The 24,571-nt window shown below is 41.8% G+C and overlaps 1 protein-coding gene across 1 annotated transcript in view; it reads right to left on the bottom strand.

The window, feature by feature from the left end:
* slc39a11 (solute carrier family 39, member 11) overlaps positions 1-24,571 on the bottom strand; it is a gene marked incomplete at its 5' end in the record, with an annotated part of 97,118 nt that overhangs the window by 54,195 nt on the left and 18,352 nt on the right. The window contains one exon of the mRNA XM_079237670.1: positions 21,675-21,833. Within this exon, the coding sequence (XP_079093796.1) occupies positions 21,675-21,833 (159 nt within the window). The remainder of the gene's footprint in view (positions 1-21,674; positions 21,834-24,571) is intronic.

The following is a 24,571-nucleotide window of genomic DNA, read 5'->3' as shown; positions in this document are numbered from 1 at the left end:
AGTAATTTGCTAAATCGTCAGGAAGATCTCCCTCTTAAATCCGTCTTCACGACCAGGCCCTAACCCATATTATTATAGTTAAGATCGGACGGGAATGGGCAGGAATGCGCCTGTAATGCCTCCCCAGGGGAGTGTTTTCTCACACACAGTGATGCAATCATCTTAAAAGGGCCCCAGAGCCAAAGAGAAAGATCAAGAAACGGTTACTCGGAGTGGGGCAGATACAAAGAGAGCGAAATTCTGATCAGACGGGTCATGAGCTTCAGCTGAATCTCTGGTGACTACGAGGACTCTTTTTCATTTATTTCTTTTATTGTCAGGACAGTCTCTTAGTAGTGTGAAAAAGAAAATAAACCTCACGAGTATAATAAGCAGCTAGCTTGTTGAGCTTTACGCAAATTACAAGAGTGTTTTTGTCCGCATCACCTCCCAATCAATGCTTGTGGGTTAATGAGGGGGTAAAAAATGTGATCCTTGTTTTAATTCCGCCGGTGCGACGGAACTCCCTCAGTGGCCCACCGAGCACTTCCTCTGCCCTGTATATGAACCTCCAGCTTGGAGTCAATTTGTCACCATAATTACCCCCCCTGTGTTGTGATGGAAAGCACGCGGCTTGCAATGAATATTTGAATAGACAGAAAAACATCTGTGGTTGATACAACCACTCTTACAAGCCAAGCGGCTGGGCGACAATGAAACTGGCGGCGAGTAACTTTGCTCTGTGAAATAAATGTTTGACAAAAATCGTCTAGTTAAAGCTGTGTGTAGTACGGCCGTAGCAGTCGTGGGCTGTCAGGGCCTGCTAAGCCTTCTCTGCTGGCCTAAACAGAATCACAAAGTTATAGCTATTTTATAATTTAATAGTTTTTTCTCTTTTTTGTTTTAAGTTATAGCTATTTTATAATGACATTTTTTTCCACGAATGTGTGTGCGTCAAATGATGTGTGTGCGCCGCGCCCAGCTGTTAAACAGCTGATCTAGACTATGACTCACTGAATTCGCAGGTATAAAATGCACGGCCAGCAGTAATATTTGTTCTCACTTTTTTAACAGATAGGTTATTTCACATCATGACTACGAAGACTAATTAGACGATGGTGTGGAAAATAGGAGCATTCAAAGGGATATTTCAGAAACTATCCCTCCAACCACAGAGACAGGTTTTCAGAGCACACACACAGCTGATAGCCTTCTCATGTGTTTTCGCCTGACATTATGTAATTCATAAAAATAATTATTGTGCGAGCCAATGCTTTCACAAAGATGCAGCCAGCACGTATAATAGATACGAAGATACAAAATAGCATGTTTTGCATACAAGGCACGAGCCTGAGACGAGTTCCAGGTCATTTGAGATTCTCGTAAAAACGTTGTATTTTTCTTCTCTGCATTCAAGAGAAATACACTCGAGAGCGTCTTCTTTCTAATTTAATATGACTCGTTAGTGCCCCCAAAGTACAATTAAGACGACGCTGAAAAAAGCTTGTTGGTTTTCTTATGTTAATACACTCGGTATTCCATTAAATTACCTGGATATTTCTGTATAACTGGCACTCTTCATCAACCACACGCTAGGTAAAGATGGATGCTTATTTTGCTCTGGGAAGAGGAGAAGACGTGACAGATCTCAACTTTTTGTTTTTTAAGTTGATCTCATTCTGTCATAGCCCTCTGTTCATTTCCCTTTACTGTCGTCATCAATATCACATCTGCCCCTATCAATTACAAGGAATAGTTGAACAAAAGAATTTCACAATAACAAGTGTGAGCGAACTAAATTTAGCTAAAAATCCTGATAATGATGATACAGTAACAGATGCTATTGCTAAGATACGTTCACACTGAGAGAAGCCTTTAGAAGCGGCAGATATCACATCAGGCAAAATCGACCACTTATTCGGAAAAATAAAAATTCTGATCTTGCTTGAATGGTCTTTTTCATGATTTTAATTCATCGGATGTAGTCCAGTGAATTATGATCGAAGCAGTGGATCAAATGTTTTACGTGTCTGCTTTTTCCCCCCTCATCATTCATTAAAATTGTATCTCCAAAACAAGCGGAACAGGAGAGTGATGGATTAAGAAAGCAAATATTGCCATGGATGCAGTAGTTGCTTCATGTTGTATTTATGACAAAGTCACGGAATCGCAAACGTTGACGGGCAGAGACGTCGCACCTCACGCCCAGAGAAAAAGAGCCTGAGCATGCCGCCTTGTAGATCCCGCTCCCGGCACGTAGCGTCAGTCGTACCTGCACTAAGCACTCAGCGAGGGTCTTCGGCAGCTGGACTGAGCCACTCAGCGACCCGCTGTCCACTTTGCCTGATCAAAGATAACAAGTTCCAGAGGAGAGTGCAGGGCAAGTATATTCCCTGAGCGGAGAGAGGCATCGAGGACTGCTTTGATCTGACAATACTTTAACCATCAAAGCACCGCCGAGTGTATCCAGTCAGAGCATCTGTGTGTGGGCTGAACGGCGCTCTTTCCTGGCCAGAGACGAACACCCCTGCACCTACGGGGACCCTCTGGCCTGCAGTGGCCCGTGGACTAGTCTCAAAAAGCAAACTGGATTAGAGAGCTGTTGAGTCTCACCGATACTGCCAGCTTCTTTACGATGAAAAAAAAAAATTTAAAAAAACATGCGCCGACTGCTGAGTCTTGATACGTGAACGGCAAATCTAAAGCTCAGTAGCTGCTTGCTCCGGGGCAAGAGACACAATCCTGTCCGGACGTCAATGCGCTGTAATCTCCCGCCCATCTGGGAGGCGAAACAGTTTTGCAAAAAGAGTGTCCTGAACTGACAGCAGCGGTGCCGGGGCGCAACATTTGCTGTCATGATTGCCAACACCTCAAAACTAATAAAGCACTAACTGATGCTCAGTGGTAACCTGAAGCGAGAGGGCTGTCAAGGGTTTTGACTTTAAGGGTCATCATCAGAACAGCAACAAAACAAAACAAAAATCTCTATTTAAGTTAGCCCTGTTTCCTAAATCTTAGGTTCCCAAAACAGCACTGTGAATTTCAAAGGGAAATGTATTTTGTCGTGGATTGATTTGGATTAACCTCAACAAAAACAAACAACGAAAGTCAATTGAGTCGGTGGAAGACCATGTAAGGAGGACGAGTGGTGGATTGGTCAAAAACACCCAGGAGATTGCTGTTTGTTTCATTTCTGTAGTAATTTGAAGACAAACCATAATGTTTTTTACTAAACATAGCAAACTTATTACTTTGCCTAAACCAAAAACAGCTGTTTTGTAATGTTTTGTTGTAATTTACAACAGCTTATGGGTAGCACAGTCGCGCTCTGGATTTCATTGAACTTGGTGGAACAGTAACGAGAATGATCCGAGCTGAAGAGAAACTTGTGAAATGGACTGTGAGCTCCACTTTTACTGCAGAAAATACAGCTAAAATGATTGGAATTCTTTTGTTTTTAGACTGAGTCTGACTATATCTCAGCCCTGGCACATAACTATGTGTCTATTTTTGTTCTGGATAGAAGCAATTATTACATGACACCAGAGCTTTTGACACCCCACTTAATAGCACTGACCATGTACTTTTATGCTTGAATTAGAGGAATAACTTTCTGCACCAATAACGCAGCACCACTGAGAAGACTATGGATTTTAAATGACGTTTCCATGGCAACGTGGCCCCCTCAGAGACGTGAGCGAGAACACAGAGAGTTTGTAAAAAGGGTTAGGAGATGTTATCGCTTTGTTTCTCCACACACACACACACACACACACACACACACACACACACACACACACACACACACACACACACACACACACACACACACACACACCCTTAAGAAGCTTGTTTCATTTTGGGATCTCAGTCTCAGGTGTTTTCAGCTCCGGACCCGTGGTACCGCTCTCCTTATTCCAGTTAAGGTCTTGCTCTCTCTCTTTCATTTGCTCGCACACGCGCACACACCTACAGTGATCCGCTTGGGGGCCACTGAGTTTGGAAGGTGACATTTCAAAGCGGAATGATAATTCAAAAAGGGAAGCCGGACACCAGCCAGCGCAGTAGGAAAAACACACAGACACACACACACACACATACATAATGGCTTGCGTGCATCTTGTCATGAGATATTCAGCATGGAGAATGAGCTCTGTGTCCATGTGGTGAATAAATGAGGTGGAGAACCGCTGTTGGCTGCATGAATCATAGGGCTCTGCTGGACCTTTGTTACCTACAAAGCCTGTCAACCTCTAACCGCTGGGAAAACACTACTGCTTCAACACACACACACACACACACACACACACACACACACACACACACACACATACACATTTAGGAGCAAATCCTCCACATCCTGTGAAACCCAGTGAAGGTTGCTTATGTTGCAAGGCTGAAGAAGAGCTATTGATAGCTGACACATCTGCTCAACTACGTAAGTAATAAGTAATGAACCTGAAACTGTTCAATGTGTGTATTGATGAACATGTTCACAACTATTTTTCTCTGACTCACACTATGGAGCAGTCACAACCGCATGTCGCCTCACTAGTCATTTTTATCACTTTTTCTTTCTTTTTTTTAAGCGGTAGGCATTCTTAGCCTGAGCCAACAGCAGGTTACTAGCACAACAGAAATAACAACAAAACTGTCATAATGTATCGACCATGCTCCAACTGCTTTCATGTAATTGTGGTTTTCAAAAAAATAATTACAGTCAAGTCAATTAAAAAAACACTTTGGTGATAGTTTGTCCTTCTGCCTCGATTACCAAACGATCATTCAAAATGACCTTCCATCACAACAGAACTGGTCCACATCATATTTAAAAACTCTGGAAGCTACATTGCTCGATTTGTGCTACCTCTCCTCTATTCAAAAGCTTTTGGTCTTTCCATGTTAAAGAACAATCATTTTATAAAATACGATCTGATCCCTAAAAAAAATCTGAACCCTAAAAAAAAAAGAAGATCTCAGCCTAGACACTGGAATGTACACGTGCCATTTAATCGTGAGCACAAGTGCACGACATAACCTGTAATCCAAGTTGCAGTGTGTTTTGATACGAGGTTTGACTGGATCACTTTATATCATGACACCCAAAAGGATTTAGTCATGGGATTATGGCTTTCTTGCAAAAGGAGGCTTTAAATATGTATAGCTTTTAAAATGACAAACATGATAAATTACCTAGGTCATCTGTCAATGTAATGCCATACCGGAGCCACAGGCTTGTACCTCAAGTCCCATTTGTCCTTCTTTCAAATGGATTTAGATGTCTATGTTCAGTCAATGCACATTGAGGTGAAGCACCCTATTACCGGTTAGATTGTTCATCCCTAGAATGGGAGAAGTTTGCCTTCTGGGCTTTCTGCCAGAAAGGATTGGGTCCAAACCATGATAATTTTCCATAAACCAATCCAAGTAATTGACTCAATTTAAGGGAATTTCTGGCAGAGAAAGGGCCCAATGGCAATAAGCCCTGAAAGCAAACTTCTCCCATGTTCGCCGAACTACGACTCGCGGCCTGCTGCTCGTGATTAAAAAAATAAGTTATAGTAATCTAGAATATACCCACTAGTTAGACACTTTTCGAACAAATTGCACTGTATATACATTGAATTGAGTTATTTTATATTTTCAAACCCCAGATGTCGCTGCCTTGTGATTTGACCTTTGTAAAATTCGAATGAATCAGTCGCACACTTTGCACACTGGCATATTGGCATATTGGGTTTTCTGGTCTATAAACACAGATTGTCTTGGTGTGGAACTGATTGAAAACTCTGCATGTGCTATTGTTTGGTATGCAACTACTTATATTATTCTGTACATGGCCCACAATCAACAAACAATGTGGCCACCGCTGATCTATAGCTGGCCAATTAGTCCAGTATAATTACACTTCTCACTGCCACACCTGAATGAATGGGTAATCACTTTGTTGCATTCGAAAAGCTTCTTTACATCAGCATGCATTCAGGGAAGGAGGACACAATTACAGGAGAATATAGTTGGAGGTTTGCCAATTTGTGGGGCTCAAATTTGCATGAAAATGCTAATCAATCCGGTATAAGATGATTTTTTATTTAGGCATTTTTACAGTTTAACAAGAAATACAACTTTCAAAAGTAAGAAAGAATATAAGAAATGAACCATGCATCTAGCCAAGTAGGGCCATAAAGAAAACAAAGAAAAAAAAATTAAGCAGGTAAAACAACAATAATCAATCAATGAGCACTTGCGACAGTCAGTATGACAAGGTGTCTCAGGCTGGACCAATGGGCATTCACAGTTTGTCCGAGCAGGCTGACAACTGAGACTGGACGTCGTCTTTGGGGCTCAGTAATCAGAACCGCGGTGCATGCAGCCCCACCTGCTGATTGCATGATTAGCTGCCCCTATATGTAATCAGATGTTGATTCCAAGCCGGATGAATGCACACTGGGGAAACACCCCTGGGGTGTTTTTGTGCCTAAATGTGGCCTGCGCAGTCACAGATGGCCGTGCACATGAAGCCTTCACAACCTCTACTTCTTCTTCTACTCTGTTTACTGGTGGATTGCAGCCATGTGTAGCCTACAGTGCCTTCCAGAATTATTGGCACCCTAAGTAAATATGAGCAAAACAGGCTGTGAAAAAAATCATTTGCTGTTTATCCTCGTACCTTTTCATTATAGAAAAATATTTGAAAGATTTTTTTTTTTTTTTTACAATAAATACAAAAGAAATCCTAAACATGTGTGCCACAATTATTGGCACCCCTTGAAAATCTCATGATTAAAATCTAACTAAAGTATATTTCCAGTCATTTTACATTTTTAAGTTCACCTGTTTGATTAGGAACTTTTACTTGGTCAACCATGACTTCCTGTTTCACTTGGGTATAAATATTAGGTGACACAGGCCCGATTCCCTTAGTCATTCATCACTATGGGAAAGACTCCACTGACAAGGCAATAATTAAGAAGTTTAAAGCGACAGGAGATGTTAAGAATCAGCCTGGAAGAGGACGTGTGTGTACATTGACCCCACGCACCGTGGGGAGGATGGTTCCACTGGCAAAAGAATCTCCACGGATCACAGCTGGAAAATTGCAGAGGTTAGTTGAGTCTTGGGAGGGATGCCAGCAAAAAGCCTCTGCTGTCAATCAACAACAAACTAAAGCGCCTCCAGTTTGCCAAACGTTACTGGGACTGTCAATGGGATAGGGTTATATGGTCAGATGATACCAAAATAGAGCTTTTTGGCAACAAACATCAAAGATGGGTTTGGCGCAGACAGAAAGATAGCCATACAGAAAAGTACCTCATACCCACTGTGAAGTATGGTGGTGGATCTCCGATGTTGTGGGGCTGTTTTTCTTCCAAAGGCCCTGGACATCTTGTTAGGATACATGGTATCATAAACTCCATCAAATACCAGCAGATATTAAATGAAAACCTAACCGCCTCTGCCAGGAAGCTTAAAATGGGCCATGGTTGGACCTTCCAGCAGGACAATGATCCCAAGCACACCTCAAAATCTACACAGAAATGGTTCACTGACCATAGAATAAAGGTTTTGCCATGGCCATCACAGTCCCAAGGCCTAAACCCCATAGACAATCTGTGGGATGAGCTGAAGAGGAGAGTCCACGAGCATCGACCTCGGAATCTGAAGGATCTGGAGAGTTTCTGCGTGGAGGGATGGTATCAGATCTAGTACCATGTGTTCCCCAACCTCATCACGCATTATAGGCAACCCTGTCTCCTAAAAAGTACGTTCCCCCAGAACTAATAAGCATTCTCAATTACGTTAGATAAGAAACAAATCTCCTCCCTGATTATGTTTGTGTTTGACGTATTACACGTATGTTGATTATACACGTATGTTGATTATACACATATTTTTGTTTTATTGTTTCAAAATACTGATATGAATGTGTTCAGAACATTTCTGACCACATCCAAACATCTTAACTGTACTGGTCTTACAGACATGTTGTAATATGTCAAACACAACTTACTGTTACAGTAAAGATGTGTGGATGTGGTCAGAAATGTTCTGAACACATTCATATCAGTTAGTATTTTGAAAACCGGATGTTGGGTCCCGTGACTCCTTCCGCCCGTTTGAATATTTTTTTCACGTCAGATTCTGCACTTGATGTGACCACAGAGATCCGAGTGTCTGCTGATGATCACAGTGGTTTACTGCACTAGATGGAGTTTATTACACACTTTGGGCTGCATTCACAAACAACCCGACTCAGAGAAGACCGGAGCCGACGCGAAGGAGGCTGTTACCGACGGCCTGACGGCTCGCCGTAGAGTTTAAAAATTAAAATATGCTTAAATAAAGCAAGAAAACAATAACACAAACACACGATTATAAACGTATTTGTAATACGTCAAACACAAACATAAAAACAATAAAACAAAAATATGTGTATAATCAACATACCTGTTTAATCAACGTATACGTGTGTAATCAATGTATGTGTAATATGTCAAACACAAACATAAATCAGGGAGGAGATACGTTTCTTGGGAATGTGTATTAGTTCTGGGGGAACATAATTTTTAGGAGACAGGGTTGCCTACAAATGTAGGCAACCCTGTCTCCTGGCACACATGTTTAGGAGAGAAATATTTATTTATTGTCAAAAAGAAAAGTTTCTTTCAAAAATGTACTTCATTGAAAAGGTAAGATTTTTGTCAATATTTTGAGAAGAGGATAAACAGGAAAGAATTTTTGCTCATATTCACTAATGCTGCGTTCAAACCAAACGCGTTGCAAATACTCAGCATCACGCACATTTTTCGCCACAGTTGGAACATTTCGAAATGTCAAACGCGTCATTCGCGAGAACAATTTGCTTTTTCGCAACCTGTCGTGTCTGTGCATTGACTTTGCATGTAATCTACTTGCGTGTCAAATTCACAACGCAGCATAAGGGTGGCAATAATTCTGGAGGGCACTCTATGATGCCAATTACTGACCACAGCAGTTGATGGAAATGCCCCTAATTTGTATTTTTTGTTGTTGCTACAATTCAAAAGTATTTTTTTATTACTGTTTATTTATATTACTTGTTTTTATTTTATGATGTCTCGTGTGCAATTTACCCGTTTGCTGCTTGAGTGTGGAAGTGTGAAAAGACCAGACCAAAATAGAAACGCGAGAGGTGGCCAGGGTGATCGATGGAGACACGGCAACGGGGGAATAACGGGCACATAGACACTCGGCCAAATAAATGGGATAGCTCAACATGACTAGGCAGGTAGTCGATGCGAGACTGTACAACACTCGAGGGGCTTTCTTAATCACGCCGTCTCTCGTCACTCCCTGGTTGTGTGAGAGCAGCACACTGGCAGCAGGATTATAACTAAACGGACAATGTCATCTTCTTCGATACAGGTTTAACCTTTAAAGCTTCGTTTTGAGTATAGCTTGGAGTAAGAAGAAAAAGAAAAAAAAAGTTACAGACCTTTCCGAGGCCTTGACGACATGAACATTCCTAATTTGAAAATTAGGAATGGTGTGTCCAGCATGCTGTTTACCCCGGTTTAACCTGTTCCTTATCAATGCATCCGCCAACATGAAGTCGATCAGATGAATGGTTGCCGGGAAATCGAAAGGCGGACATACAGACAGAAAAACAGACTGAAGAACATATAGTTAGATACAGGCCAGAATGGCAGTGGAAAAGGTCGCCAGGTTTTGTAATGTAATTTGTTCATGATATAATATATAGTTTATATGCAGACTTTTTGATATATTATAAAACAAAACCTGTAATTGCTATTTTAAGTGTGAAGTACATTGGAATCTTCAGAAATGTTTGCAGCGGGAATTTGATAGTTGCCCTTTCAAATGTCACACGGCCGTGTCTGAACTTTCTTATTAAAGTAAACACCACAAAATAGACCCTGACGAGCCCACATTCATAGCACTTTTTATAGCAACAGAAGAATCTCTGTCTGGCACCGTCTGTGGTGGAGCATTAAATGCCAGACACCCCAGGCAAAAACATTATTGCACATGCACTGGTCAATTTTGAGATTTGGGGCTATTTCTTCTTCAGCATTCAAAATACACATTCAGGTGTTTATTTCTTTGCCTCGAGATTTCTCCTAAATTCATCAACAGTTTGTATTAGATAAGACCTAATATGGATATTTTCATATCAAATTGAATTAAACTCATACAATACAAATGTTAATTTAATTAATCAAATGGGGAAGTTTCATGGTGATATCTATGAGTTGAATAATAACCCTATTAAACTGTAGTTTCTACAAAATGGATCACATTTTAATGAACCTTCTATTCCTAAAACTTTGTTTGTTTCATTTGTTTTATTTTAAAATTATTTTAAGATTTAAGATGTATGGAGGGATCCAAAGAGATATCCAAAGTTCCCTCTGTCAAAGACTTGAATACGTCAACAACATGAAACAATACATTTGAAGCTGCCTTCATTCAATGTTCAGATTTCCTTTCTGTGAATGAAAGAATATTAGTACAATTAAAAAGTAATTACCTCATTTGCACACTCAAACATATTTTTATTTTTTAGAAAACTTGTAATTCAAAAAATACTTCTCTTAATTTAATTAATTAACTGGGGTTTAATGGTAGTATCTATTAGTTCAAACGTTTTTCCCTAGTCACTCGTGTCTCCCCTTTAAGGAGCAGAACCAACGGTTAAATGCGTACTTCCTTCTGAAATCGAAGGTAATGTTTCACACTTGATTAAAAAAAGGTTTGAAAAAGGTCAGAATCAGATTTCAAACCCACACCAGGAGCTCCCTTGCCTCTCTTGGTTGCACTTTTGAAGCCGTTGCATATAAACTGCATATCAGAGAAGTCCTGTCAAGTCCTTGCTCCTTGGTTTGCTTAGATAATGTTATACACACAGAACCCATTCCTTCTATTGAGGAATGAAAACAACAATGAGAGAACATGGAGATGTAGCCAAAATGGCACTCCTTCAAACCTCCTTCGGTGTTCCCTGATGCTACAAAAATGTGTCCGAGGAGCATTCAGCACTCAGCGTTGGAGATAGCGTATCAGTGTTTCACCAGCATCATTCATTAAACACACGCACACAGACAGGCGCTCCACGGCGCGGCCCGACGCCTTTCAGATAAGGAAGACATCGTTCGCGGGCCAACATAAATCTCCATAACACCGGGGAGATAACAAACCCACTCGACGGCGGAGCGAGAGGCGATGTGTACTCATTTAACTGCACTCCACTCCAGTGTGCTCGACGGCTGAAGCCGGGACACCAGTGACGTGCTAAAGGGGGCAGAGGAAAGTAATGAGGGCTCGGAGAGGCAATTATGGTGGCCTCACTTTAAAAAAGGATGCAGGTGGAAGAGTAATTCAAGGGCAGGTTTTTTTCTGAATAAAACGGCATGAAGTAACAGAGGAAAGATGAAAGCCTCCATGACCAATCAGAACAGTGAATACATATGTGGTCGATAAAAGAGTGTAAATATATTTTGAATGTATTTATTAACTGAATCGTGCGTGGGCCACAAATAAGCACAGAGCACAGAGAGGCCTTTAAAGGGGCTCCATACTGGTGCCTGTGCTTTGTAAAAGCCTTGAACACGGAGTGATTAATTGGAATATTAGTGCTAACAGGTTTGTGACGGGTGCCATTCTTCTTGGTTAGAAACTGTCGTCATTGATTTATTTGAATAATGGAATTATGTAAATGTTTGTGTGTGTGAGAGAGTCACAGGTGTGCATAAGCATGAGTGAGAAACACAGATAAGGACACATTTTTGATAAATAGCATGGCCATATTAATTTCCATGAAAAAGAGAAACAAGAAATGTTACCATCCAGAGCGATACAACACTTACAACAAATCTCAAGGACTGCCTTTCTTCAACTCGTAACATTTAAAAAAAAAAAAAAAAAAAAAATCAGGCACATCTCGTCTCAAAGTGACGAGGAAAAATGTGTTCTCCTGTACTTCTAGACTAGACTACTGCAATTTCTTATCATCAGGCTGCTCTAATACGTCTCTTAAATATCTCTAGTTGATCCAGAATGCTGCAGGTGGTGTACTCAGAAAGACGAAGAAAAGAGATCATATTACTCCTGTATTAGCTGCTCCCTGTAAAATCCATAAAATCATTTAAAATCCTTCTCAAAAGCCTTAATTGGTGATGCACCATGGTGCATTACCAATTAAGGTACCGTATTACCCCACTAGAGAGCTCATAGTACCATATTACACCACTAGAGCTCTTATATTACCATATTACACCACTAATGAGCTTATAGTGTCGTATTATCCGACTAAAGAGCTTATAGTACTCCCCTGCATATCCCTCCACACATCAAATTTAAATACACTTGCCACTTTACTTTACACTTGTCACATAATTGTCACATAATTAATTCATTCCGTGCACTTCATTTTTATTTTAGTTGTTATATTCTGTAGATCAAATTGTAAATATTCATGTTCCCTTTTTATTGCACTCTGTTTTATGTTTATCGTGAAGTGTTCATTGTTAAATGTTGTACACCTCCCGCCAGGACAAATTCCTTGTATGTGTAAACATACTTGGCAATAAATGGTTCTGATTCGGATAGTGCCATATTACCCCACTAGAGCTCTTATAGTACCATATGACCCCACTAGAGAGCTTATAGTACCATATTACCGCACTAGAGAGCTGCGCTCACTGAATGCAGGCTACTTGTGGTTCCTAGAGTCTTAAAAAGTAGGTTGGGGGCTAGAGCTTTCAGTTATCGGGCTCCTCTTCTGCGGAACCAGCTTCCACTTTCAGTCCGGGGGGCAGACACGGTCACCTCATTTAAGAGTAGCCTTTCCTCTTTGATAGTGCTTATTAACTATAATACTCAGGTTTGTCCCTAGATATGCTGCTGTAGGCCGAGACTGCTGGGGGACATCTTAGGAGACTGAGCTCCTCGCTCCTCTCTCCTCTTCTCCATCTCCTTCTGTATGAATTCATGTTCCTTCAATGCACATTACTAACTCTACTCCTTCCCCGGAATCTTTGTGCTTTCTCACATCACAGGTTTCCATGGATCGTGGTTGTGTCATTTAAGACAGACTGAAATGGGAGCTAAAGCTCTACTGAAATCACATTGAAATTAACCACCCAGACCTCCTCCCTCTACGGACTTTGCGGCTCTACAATAAAGTCACTATATTTCCAGAGTCACAATTCCTACAGCCACTAAAGAGGTTTGTAATGTAATCAGATGTCATTTGGGGCCCTTTGCAGAATCGATTGTCTCAATAGTCCTGCAGTGCTACCTAGCATCATATGTATCTTCAAGTGCCAAAAAAACACATGAGACCGGATCTGTGTGTCAAAGGCGGGCGCTCATGCTGCAGGGTTTACAAGTCTCCCTCCCACTGGCGCCACTCATAATAAACATGCACTCGCGACGGAACAGAGCTCATCATATTGCATATGCCGCATTGTCACAGCACAGTTTGCTTGAAATAGGTCAGATAATAATAAGTCAGACACAATTGGCCGATCAGCCAGCTGCAGATGTCTTCGAGAACACTTCATCTGCAGCGCAGATGTATTGAACAAAGGCCGACAGCGCTGGCTCAGTCATGGGGACTGCTATCTTTCTGTGGCTATAGAGGGCTTTGATGTGCCAAATTAATTCTGTGGTGAATATAATAGAGATATAGAAATATATGTATGGTGTCACAGAGGGCGCATAAAGAAATAGAAAGACTATTTAGCGTCACAACACGCTGCTTTGGATCGTTTGATGAATCGACTCACGTCGTGGCGCACGTATACAAACTTATACAAACGTATACAAACGTGCTGACGTCACATGTCTTCTATAAAACAAGGGATCCGTACTAGAGTCTGTATGGGAGCGGACAGAGCACCTCCTCCGTTGATGGTAGTTTTAACACCACAAACTCTAGAAACCGCCATCATCCGAACAACCAAGACGCAGTTGGCATCCCCATCGCGGTGCTGGAGCATACTAGGTACCAAACTGAGCGCGAACTGTACCCGGCATGCCGTTCGGCGGTGCCGAAAATATATTTATACAGTAAATATATTTTAAGCAAACGGGAAAAGGGGGTGTATCCAGCATGCTGTTTACCTCGGTTTAACCTGATCCTTATCAATGCATCCGCCAACATGAAGTCGATCAGATGAATGGTTGCCGGGAAATCGAAAGGCGGACATACAGACAGAAAAACAGACTGAAGAACATATAGTTAGATACAGGGTATAATTATTGTAAAAAATATAATAAGTCTGAAGTTTCTTTGACTTTTCTTTGCAAGTCTTTTAATATCCGACCCCCCGAAGCTCCTGGAAATACATCTCACACATTTACAATTCAAATTTATAACTTTTTTTCTCTACAATAAAACCATTGTCTGGTTCAGTATTTAATCATGCAGCATTCTAATACCAAAGACGGTGAGACGTCTCCCCGAAGAAAGAAGATAAACAAGGGTAAAGACAGAATGAGCAATGAACGCAGCCGAACAGAAGAAAGAAACTTCAAGCAAGAAAATCAAGACTTGATGAAATTAAATTCCCTTGTCTCAGTTAATCACTTTGAATCAAAGCTCAGTAAATCATTACAAGGTTGAAGGAGTGTGTCAATCAAAGCTAGAAGGGCTTAAAAAACAACAACACACAGACATGAATTATAAACCATTGTTCTTTCATTATGCAGCGACACAACAGAGCACAGTGAAGTGGCAGAAAGGCTGAATTCCGTTATACGGTATGTTATTGTGGATGCAAAGTAATGTAATAAAGTCAACTAAGCAGTTCTGCGTGGAGGGGTGATAAGGATCTGTGCGCCATCAGAACACATGTAGGCAACCCGCAGACGTGGGAGGGGGAAGCAACAAGGAAAGGTAACTAGGCCATGTCTGTTCAGCACTCTTCTCTTCTCCAGCGTGCGTGCGTGTGTGTGTGTGTGTGTGTGTGTGTGTGTGTGTGTGTGTGTGTGTGTGTGTGTGTGTGTGTGTGTGTGTGTGTGTGTGTGTGTGTGTGTGAGCGACAGAGTGACACAAACAGAGACAGAGCTTGTGTGTGTGTTCATCAAAGATGGTTTCCCAGACAGCGATGCTCCAAGAGAGCCACGTCTTATGTGCATGACTCCAGTGGTCCTTGATGAAGAACTTAATTTCTTTCTTTTTTTAACCAATTGACCTTGACCAGCACAATCAAACCAGTTTGACCTTGACGTTTGACGTTTAAAGAACAGGCATCCTGAGATTTCGCGTTCGGACAACATCATGATAATAATGGTCCATCACACACTACACAATACTACACAACACGGTATTGTGACAGGGGCACAATCAAGCTTTGTTCACAGAGACGTGACCGACTACATGTCGTTGCACAGCCAGTGATAGCTCGCCGTCTTTCCGACTTCCACGTACAAGAATGTGAACAAACAATGACGCCGTGTGTGTGTGTAGCTTTAACTAACTTCCTCTGGGTTCCCTTTCTTGTTGATTGTGCCGGTAAAAAAACATGAAGAAGCCACTCAGAATGAGCACAAGTGAAGACTGCAGGTTGCATTTAAAGCATTGCTTTGGACTTACCCCCCAAAACATATACCCTGTAGTTTCATCCTTCACCCTATTCCTGACCCTTAAATAGAATTATTGTTGCGTACATCTAGCGCCTTCTTGGTATGAATGTAATTGTCTTCACCTGCGCAGTGAAAGCAAACTGATGGGAGTAAAGGTCGCAGAGTTTAAAGAAGCTTCTCAAAACAAGCGTGGTATTATTTTACAGTTGGCCTGTCCCAGTTACAGAGTCCTGACTGTGGAGACATTCGCCCTGGGTAACCATTGCTAGCCACCCCCAGCCAATCCCTCCAGTAAGACAGCCATTCCCCAGACATAGTAAACAGTAAATATGTCATGTGTTTGCTGTGCTCTGGTCATTGTTACTGCTGTCCACTTTGGCAAAGTGCCTTCTGTATGCCGAGACCAAGACCTGGTGATATACTGTATAAAAGATGCAATGCTCCCACACCGGGCTGCCAACACTGCCTCTGCCCCCCCGATCACTATTTGTTGTTATGGTGATGGCAAGTAGGGTGGGACACAGGAGATAATCAGTTGAGAAAATAGCACTGTATTTCACTCAAGTGAGAGTCTGTGCAAAAACAAGCAAACACTATCTTCACAAATATTACCCGAGGGGCGAGACGTAAAAAACGATAAGAGACATTGGAACGTTTCCAATCTGTTACCTCCTCCTCCTGTCTTTCATTACTTTCTCTTAACATTCCTATCCATCTACCTTGATCTATATAGAATTATTGCTTCCTAAAACCACTTAAACCTGCAACAGCTTGGCTCCTTATCTTCCAAACGGGTGTTCTCGACCTGGTATTTGCTGCTACACTTTTTACCCAAGTCCGTTGGGACAAGAGAGTAGAGTTTCAAAACTTGGAGGACTTCTACCACCGTTCTACTTTACAATAAAATTGTCACTGCAATATTTATTGCCCCCGTCAGAGTCCCGTTTGCGCTCTGTGTGAAAAGCCCTGTTTGATTTGGATAGGAACAACTCCATAAATAAAACCTCTAACAAGGGCAGGGGAAAATGGAAAATCCCAAATGAGAGACAACTCTTCCAGGAGACACAGACAATAGGTGCTGTGCTGTATTTACAAAGTAGAGATAAGTACCAGTAATTGTAATATAATCCATCCATCCATTTTCATTCGCTTATCCGAGGTCGGGTCACGGTGGCAGCAGGCCCAGCAGGCTGGCCCAGGCTTCCCTCTCACCTGTTATATACAATATTAAGTAAAGTGGAGAGCATTTTGCGATGGCCCCTTTCCCCTTTTTTTGTCCAACCCTGGCTGCATCTTGCACATTTGCTACTATTTCTGGTTGGGTAGGTTAGGTTGCAGCTATTTGAGAGGAAATTGTGTTTCAAAAGGGATACGCAGCATTAGCATGAATGGAAACATGGAAACATATTTGCGGTGTAGCGCATTTTCTGCTGACCTCCCCGACACTTTATTATTTTCCTACTCTGAGAAGCCGGTCTGAACTTTCCCCTTCCAGTGTTTCCCCTACCGTTATAATAGGGGCGCCCCCCTGTATTTCTTTTTATAACCAGATATCAGAAGTCATTTAAGGTCATCTTTCCTATAGAACAGGTCTACACCTTGTTCTGTTATTGAACAAACTAAACTGCCGTATGTTATTGATCATATCTACACGACAGGTTATAGATACATGGTCGCGTCTACTTCTCTGCTCTCTGTGTCGCGCACGGTAGAGTTCCGCCCCAATGCGCTGCACACAGGTGAGACACAGCGGACGGACAGAGAGACAAAGAGAGAGGCGAAAAATATGTTGCGTGCTTTTCACAATGGGATTTGCTGCTTTAAGCTATCACTAGTTTAAGCTATCAGCGCGATCACACCAAACGCGACTTTTAAAAGTGCAGCCGCTTCAAAAACGCCCGGTGCAAAACAGCACGGTGAGTGTGTGGAGCGGGCCTGCGTGCGCAACCGCAGTGACACGGCTCGTTCGTTAGAGCTGCGCCTGGAATCCAGACGAGAGCAGCGGCGCAGCAGGAGGCGTTGTCAATAAACTGTGGTCAAATCGGACAGTTTAGGCTGCCTTCAAAGTGTACACAGTAAGAAGTCACAGAAAAAATGACTTCCTGTTAGTTCCGAACTTTTGTCTACTTATAGTACAGATCACGTTTGGATTTATTCATATGTGTTTATAAATATATATTCATGTAGAAATGTGTGTGTAGCTGCATCCTTTGTTCTTTTTATGTCTGCCTGTGAAATACATTACTAGTGGTTTTGATGTGTGTTATATAAATGCAATTTTGTATCAACAACCACACAAGATATGTTTTCAGATCAAACATGAGATGAATAGTCAACAATCCAGGGTTAAGTATTACAACTACACTTAAAATAAGAATTTTCTACAACACGTAGAGTTTGCTGTCAGATCTAAGAGCCAATCGGCTCTCAAATCGACGGCCGGCTTGCTCTCGTGGGATTATCGTTGACCACGTGTGCATGACATCAGAGCAAGTCGGACACGAATCTAACCAGCATGCATTGCGCGCCGATCGCCGCCGATCGATTCTGCGCAGAACTGGCTCATCTCGAACGAACCTATAGATGAGCTGTGCGACTCCGCGCTTTGTGCTCCCCCCCTGAAGCTGTAAACCTGGGGGAAACACTGCCTTCCTAGCTGAGCCATTGAAGTGTGCCCCTGGGATTGGCCGTGCTGTTGAGATGTAATGAGGCTGGTCGATTGTGTAAAGATTAATCAAAACACGCCCCTACGATATCAACAGAGTACAATGGGCTCGTTTTGGTTTGCCTGCATTGCCGAGGCACAGAGGCTGCCCTGTGCTGGTCGCTATGATTGTCATGTTAAATTACTGTGATTCTACACTACAAATGGTACTTTTAGAGCCGGGGGAAATGTTATGTTTTCTGTGAATTCATTAGAGCAGATATGCCGAGGGCAAAATGTTTGGTGCATTGTACTCCATCTCATCCATCTGATACTAAAACCAATTGCTCAACAATTACTGGGCCAGGTGTGACGATGCATGGCTTTCAATACTCCAGCTCATATTGTGTTATTGTTGGGAGAGGAAAAAAAAAGCACTGCCATTTAGAAATAACAACTGAATCTGCATTAAATGTTCCCTCCCAAAAGAAAATTAATTTACTGTATTTAAGACATTTTAAGATGTTAATTGAATGTCCTGCAGATTTCCTTCGCATGTGGGGTAGAAAGTCATGAGATCTGTGGGAAGAAACTTGGAAGTGGTGATAAAATGTCTTATTGAAACCATTACACAGTGCCATGGTTACCTGGTTTTCATCACCAAGCCGGGAAAGCTTTCTTAGCTCCTCCGTGCTCCCTACCGACCCTTCTCCCGCTCTTGTCCTCTCCTGTGTCCGTTACCTTATCGCTCCCATCCTTCTCTCCCTGTCAACCCCAGCGCTCCCTCTCTGTCCATCTTGCCCTTCCTCAGTCGTTCTTCTCATTCAGTCCCAGTGTTTGTTGAGGAGCCAGTAAAAGTGGCACTAGCAGCTGTCCAAACACTGATGGCCCCCCGCTGTGTGTGGAAGAACCCCCCCATGTTCCCAGATGATTTTGTGCTCGCTTTTATCACAGGCTCACAGCCCGACGTTGTTCACTACTGTCACCATGGCACCAAGGAATGAAAGGGCAGAGGAGGAAGAAGAAGAAGGAGGAAGACGGAGGTGGAACATGTAGAAGATAAAGGAATGAAGCGGAGATGCAAGTGGTGTCTAGGATGTTTGAACAACTTGTGGCGGTCACCAATTTCTGCTTGGGTAATAAAGGTCACGTCCCCATACAGTTTAGCTTTCGTCACAAGAGGGAAAAGCACTTGTTTGAATTCAGAATCTATTTTTTAAGTATGTTTTAATATGTAACCAGAATCTAAGGTACAGTTAATGCAAAATGTATATTCTGTTCACAAACTCGGATAACGTGGCTTGCCAATTTCCTGTGAAGTTCAGACTGCCTGTCATCCATCAAGTCCTGGATTGCTTTGCTTTCGCAGGGCGTGTTTTGAGTTTTGTTGTATCTATAATGTCATATGAACCATTATGGCAGCTGTATTCATTTCATTAGGTAATTGTTCAACTGGCTGCCTAAAATGGAGAAGAAACGGCGGTTTAGGTGTCTTAAAAGGATACCGTTACCTATCCACAAGCAGGCAATGTTTATCAGGCTGAAACGAGTAATTTACGATAATTTTGTGCAGTGAAAGACAGTTTGGTAAATATAACTTGAAACAACAAAAGGACGCGTTATAGCCCCGCCTGACAGTGACATATTACGAGAGTATATCAGACACTGGCTTCAACATCTTCATTTCAGGACCGTTGGGCTATGAGGCTACAGTGAGTTAATATTCTCTTTTGGTCAATTATGTCCTTTATTCTTGGTATATACAATGGCTTCTAAGTACTAATTCAAATTGCTTGCAAGTCCTTTTGAACAGCATGTGGTCCTTTGAGCCCTGAGTAATGAAACCCGTTTGACACATTTGGCCAGAAAGCCTGAGTGCTTGGGGAATTGCCATCAGGACACAAATAGGGTGCTGTTACTGAACAACTGCTTGGGAGGTTTTAGGCCACGGAGGTCAGCTGCCCAATTACCCCCTGTCGAGTTGAGTGGAGAGGCGGGAGATGACTGGATTATATCTTGATGACCTTGGTGTTACCTGTAACACCAATCAGACCATTTCATTACAACGGACAAGAACAGGAAAAGTCCCGGTGGGGCCAAATTAAAAGCTTACACAGCTGCAACCGCCCAAACATCACAGGGATATTTGCATAAGAAGAAACTTTATTTGCCGTAGTACATACTTTTACATACATGCATACATGAAATGTACTCTCTGCATTTGACCTATCCTTAGTATTTTAAGGAGCAGTGGGCAGCCCGTAGTGAATATAGCACATGCGTTACACAAAGCTACTATCTGTATGTGAATCTGTTCAGAAAAAAGAAAAAAAATCCGTTTTTGTCAGAAGTACATTTTTATTTGAACCTCACCTTCAAAAAGATACAATGAAAGTGCTTTTTCTGCCGGTGCACTCATTGCTTGTCACCGGAGTCTTCAACAAGATGCCAGCTTGACAGCTGTGTGTACTAAAAATAGCCATCTTCATTGTTTAGTTTCATTATGATATGCTTACATTCATAACAACACTTTGGGGGAGTGACTCCAGAGGTAGGCCAGAAAGGACAGGCTGGCAACCGTCTTGCTAGAGTTAGCCGCTTTTGCTGCTAACTCTTGGCAACACTGGGCTGTTTTTTTTTCTCTCTTAAAATAAATCCTTAAATCTACTCTTGCTAGTTACGCAAGATCACCAACCCTAGCCCTAATTTTGTTGACTACTGTCTCGATCACCAGGTTCCTTTTTACCCCGTGACCTGAAGGCTGTAGCTTCTATCTTTATGTTTTTCTTCTAACTGTTTTTGCTGCTGAATCAGCTTGACAACATGGATGTTTCCTTCAAAATGCAATTTAAAGGCCCTTCTGTCTGCGTCTATCTTAAAATCGCTTCTTTTGTTTTTCCAGGAAGTAGATAGGATTCATGCAGTGAGTGTAGTTAGTGATAGTGGGCTCTGACAGCTTGACAAGGGGGCTTAATGAAGGGGTCAATTATGCCACGATCTAAGCCACACAAAGATCAGCAAAGGCGAACTTGAACAAACCACGATCTTGTTCAGAATCACCTCAGGCAACATCCTTTCCACAAACTCCTCAGAGAATCTGTGCCCTGGTTCATTTCCTGCTGTACTATAAAGTGAAGCCGTACTCATATCATACACTAAATCAACGCCACCCAGCCTTACCATTTCTTCACCCTCTTTACAGTGGCAAATACATGATATATCTTTAGGGAATCACATGAGTTCTAGCAGAATGTTTCTTAGAGTTTATCAATACATCTGGTGCTTGCTTTTCCTGTTCAATAGAATGTCCCTTAAGATCAAGTATCCGTCTGCATTGTTGTCTGTGTCTATATTTCCTTCTAGTTCTCTGGATGATAACATAATTACAGTAGTAGTACATTCATACCACTGCAAACACAGTCTTCCGTACAAAATAGACTGTGTGTGTGCGAGTTCCTACCAGCAGGGGCATGGCCAGGTCAGCGAAGTAAACAAAGGCCGCCCCGAGCGTGAATCCCACAGCCACAGGCACGAAAGCGAAGGAGCCGTACTTCCCAGAGTCCTCCGCCATGTCGATCGCCGGTGCCAGCAATGACCAATAGGAAGCAGCCAGCATTACCTGAGAGATGCGAGAAGAAGGAAAATGTTGATTGTAAACAAGTCACTTCATCTTTTTTCTCATCCATTTAATCACTCCCGATTGTGGGTGGTATCTTTAGACAAGCACCAACACTTCTTGCTGGAACTCTTTCAGAACCTGGGCTGGTGAGCGACATGGAGCAGATGCAGCAGTAATTTTCTTCAGGAAATAATAACATGCTGCTTAACCCTGAGACCTTTTTTTGTGTGTCAGCTGTCAAAGTCAAAATAGAGAAGGCAGGGTCCTGTATGTCTGAACACACTAATGTCTCTTTTCAAGCTAAACAAACACAAAGTATGTGCAGCTTCTGCTGTTTATCCCAAATACATGCCAATTTTACAGCTCCTCTCATAGCTGCCTCCTGACCGGGTATCAACAGTCGAAAGGCAAAACACGAGTGTGCGTCCAGCCCTGCCAATCAAAAGTAATGGAGGCATATTATTAGGCGGTAGTCGGCTCCAGCAAGCGAATGTACCGGTAGCATCAATTCTAGACAGCTTTGTCAGTCAGAGGGAGTATAACAAGGCCAAAGTTGGATTTTGCACCCATTTCGGTTTGGCTCTGCAAGCAAAAGAGGACAGAATGATCCCATCCTCTTTTCTATCTTCAGCATGACCTGTCTTGGTGCTCCCAAACGGAGTTTCTTATTAATTTGCCACATCAACTCTTTCATTCAACTGTCATGTTCATGATCTACTAGAATTACCACCTTGCGACAAGTTGCAGTGTACATTGACATCTGTTAAAAATGTAATCACTGTATCCTTTTATCATATTAGAAATGTATTTGAAATTGTCATAATTAGCATCAGAAATTTTTGAGTTGTAGCCAAAAAACAGAGTGGCATGAGGTCACTGTGACCTTTGACCACCAAATTCTAATCAGTTCATCCGTGGGTTCAAGCGGACGGTTGGGCCAAGTTTGAAAAGATTAAATTAAAGCAGTGCCAAGATGTTGCGTTCACGAGAATGGGTCGGACAGGAGGTCAGAGTGACCTTGATCTTTGACCACCAAAATAGAATCAGTTAATCTTTGCGTCCATATATCCATTACTTTTACACCCAATCTTTGGAGATGGTATCATGGACAACAGCTATTACAATGTACATGAAAAGAAAAGAAAAACATCTGTGTGTTCACTTTGAAGTAATAACACGCATGTTCCTTCTTGCAGAGAGTTAGAAGATTTGATGTCACTTGTACTTAGCTTAATGACTGGAAACCGGGAGAAACAACCTGGCTCTTTCTGAAGGTAAAAAAATAAAAAATCTTTGCCTCCCAGCACTTTTAAAGCTCATTAATTCAACCGTTTTCTTTTGTTAGTTTTAAGCAGTGTGGGGGTGGGAGGTTATGGGGAGTTTTGTGAGTGAAGGGACCTGGACAAGAAATAGTCCCAAACTATGGGCTTCATATTTACGGGACAGACATGAGAGGTAACAATCTTTAAATCGAGCAAGAAAGTGAGCAAAAAAATGATGTAGGTCAATGTTAAGGGTGTCAAATAAAATCTGTTGCAAATAATGAGAGGCAATTGGTTTTGCTTTTGTGAAGCTGGTTCATGTCAGTAAAAGACCAAACAGTTATGGAAAGAAATAAAAGATTTTCTTGTCAGGCAATTGGCTATTTTTTCCTTTTGCTCCAAGGACAAAGGAATGGAATAACAATATGATTCGGTGTTTCATTACACAAATATGGGTGACTGTAATACACACTGTAAGGTTCAAGGCGGCAGCAGTTTAGTGCTGCCAGCTCTAAATGGAAGACTGGAGGACAGTTTAAAATATTTAACTTCAATACCCAGAAATGCTGTAACAGCATGACATCACTTAACCCCACACAGCAACACATCAATTATGCTGATCTGTGTTACAAGAGGGCAAAGAGAGACAAATAATCTCATTAGTCTAAGGCCAGCTTCCAGTGAACACAGACCCTCCGGCAATTATTAAAAAAAAGACAATTTTGTAGGGATGGGTATCAATGCTGATATCAGATCTAACAATCGAAGGATTTCAAGGTCAATGAATACATTTGATTGAATGCACCTGAATGGTGCAAAAGTCAATTTGTTTCATTCGCGCTACTTTTCCTGTGGATTTATTACCAATATTCTTTATCGTGCCCCAGAAATATTTCCGTTTACATATGAACATGTGAACAGCGCTCCCGTTCCAATGCATAGTGCGTACAGTGCAAAACCTGAATTTGTGTCGAACTGTTCTTTTACAAAACACATGATGGTAATGAGACAAAAGTCATGGTGGAAAATCTTTAACTTTGTTTTTGCCACACTAGCAGTGTGACTGTTGTTAGTGAGACTGGTCCTCTGTTTTTTGTCAAAACTGAAATATTTAAAACGTGGCCATATACTCTCTCTATTGTTCATGAATACATTAACTAAGAAACTCTAAGAAATGTAAATGCAGGAAAGTGTTTTCATTGTTTTTTGGGATGATAGAACTATCAGCAGGACTTTTACCAATATATTCCTCCTTTCAAAAAACAGAATTGAGTGTTCCTTTTTGTTATTATCCTTGTCCAAGATAGACAGGAAGACAAAATTGTAGCTTCATGAAACTGCTCTCGATAGAATCTCAATGAGCTTTCATCATTAAGGACTCTCGTCATGCGTGCGCTGATCTTACAACGCTGGAGGGCAATCGTCTAGATCAGGGGTGCTCAATGCGTCGATCGCGATCTACCGGTCGATCACGAA

The sequence above is a fragment of the Taurulus bubalis genome, assembly GCF_910589615.1.
Source record: "Taurulus bubalis genome assembly, chromosome: 2".
Lineage (NCBI taxonomy): Eukaryota > Metazoa > Chordata > Actinopteri > Perciformes > Cottidae > Taurulus > Taurulus bubalis.
The sequence above is the reverse complement of the archived record's forward strand: the minus strand, read 5'-3'. Positions and strand labels throughout refer to the sequence as shown.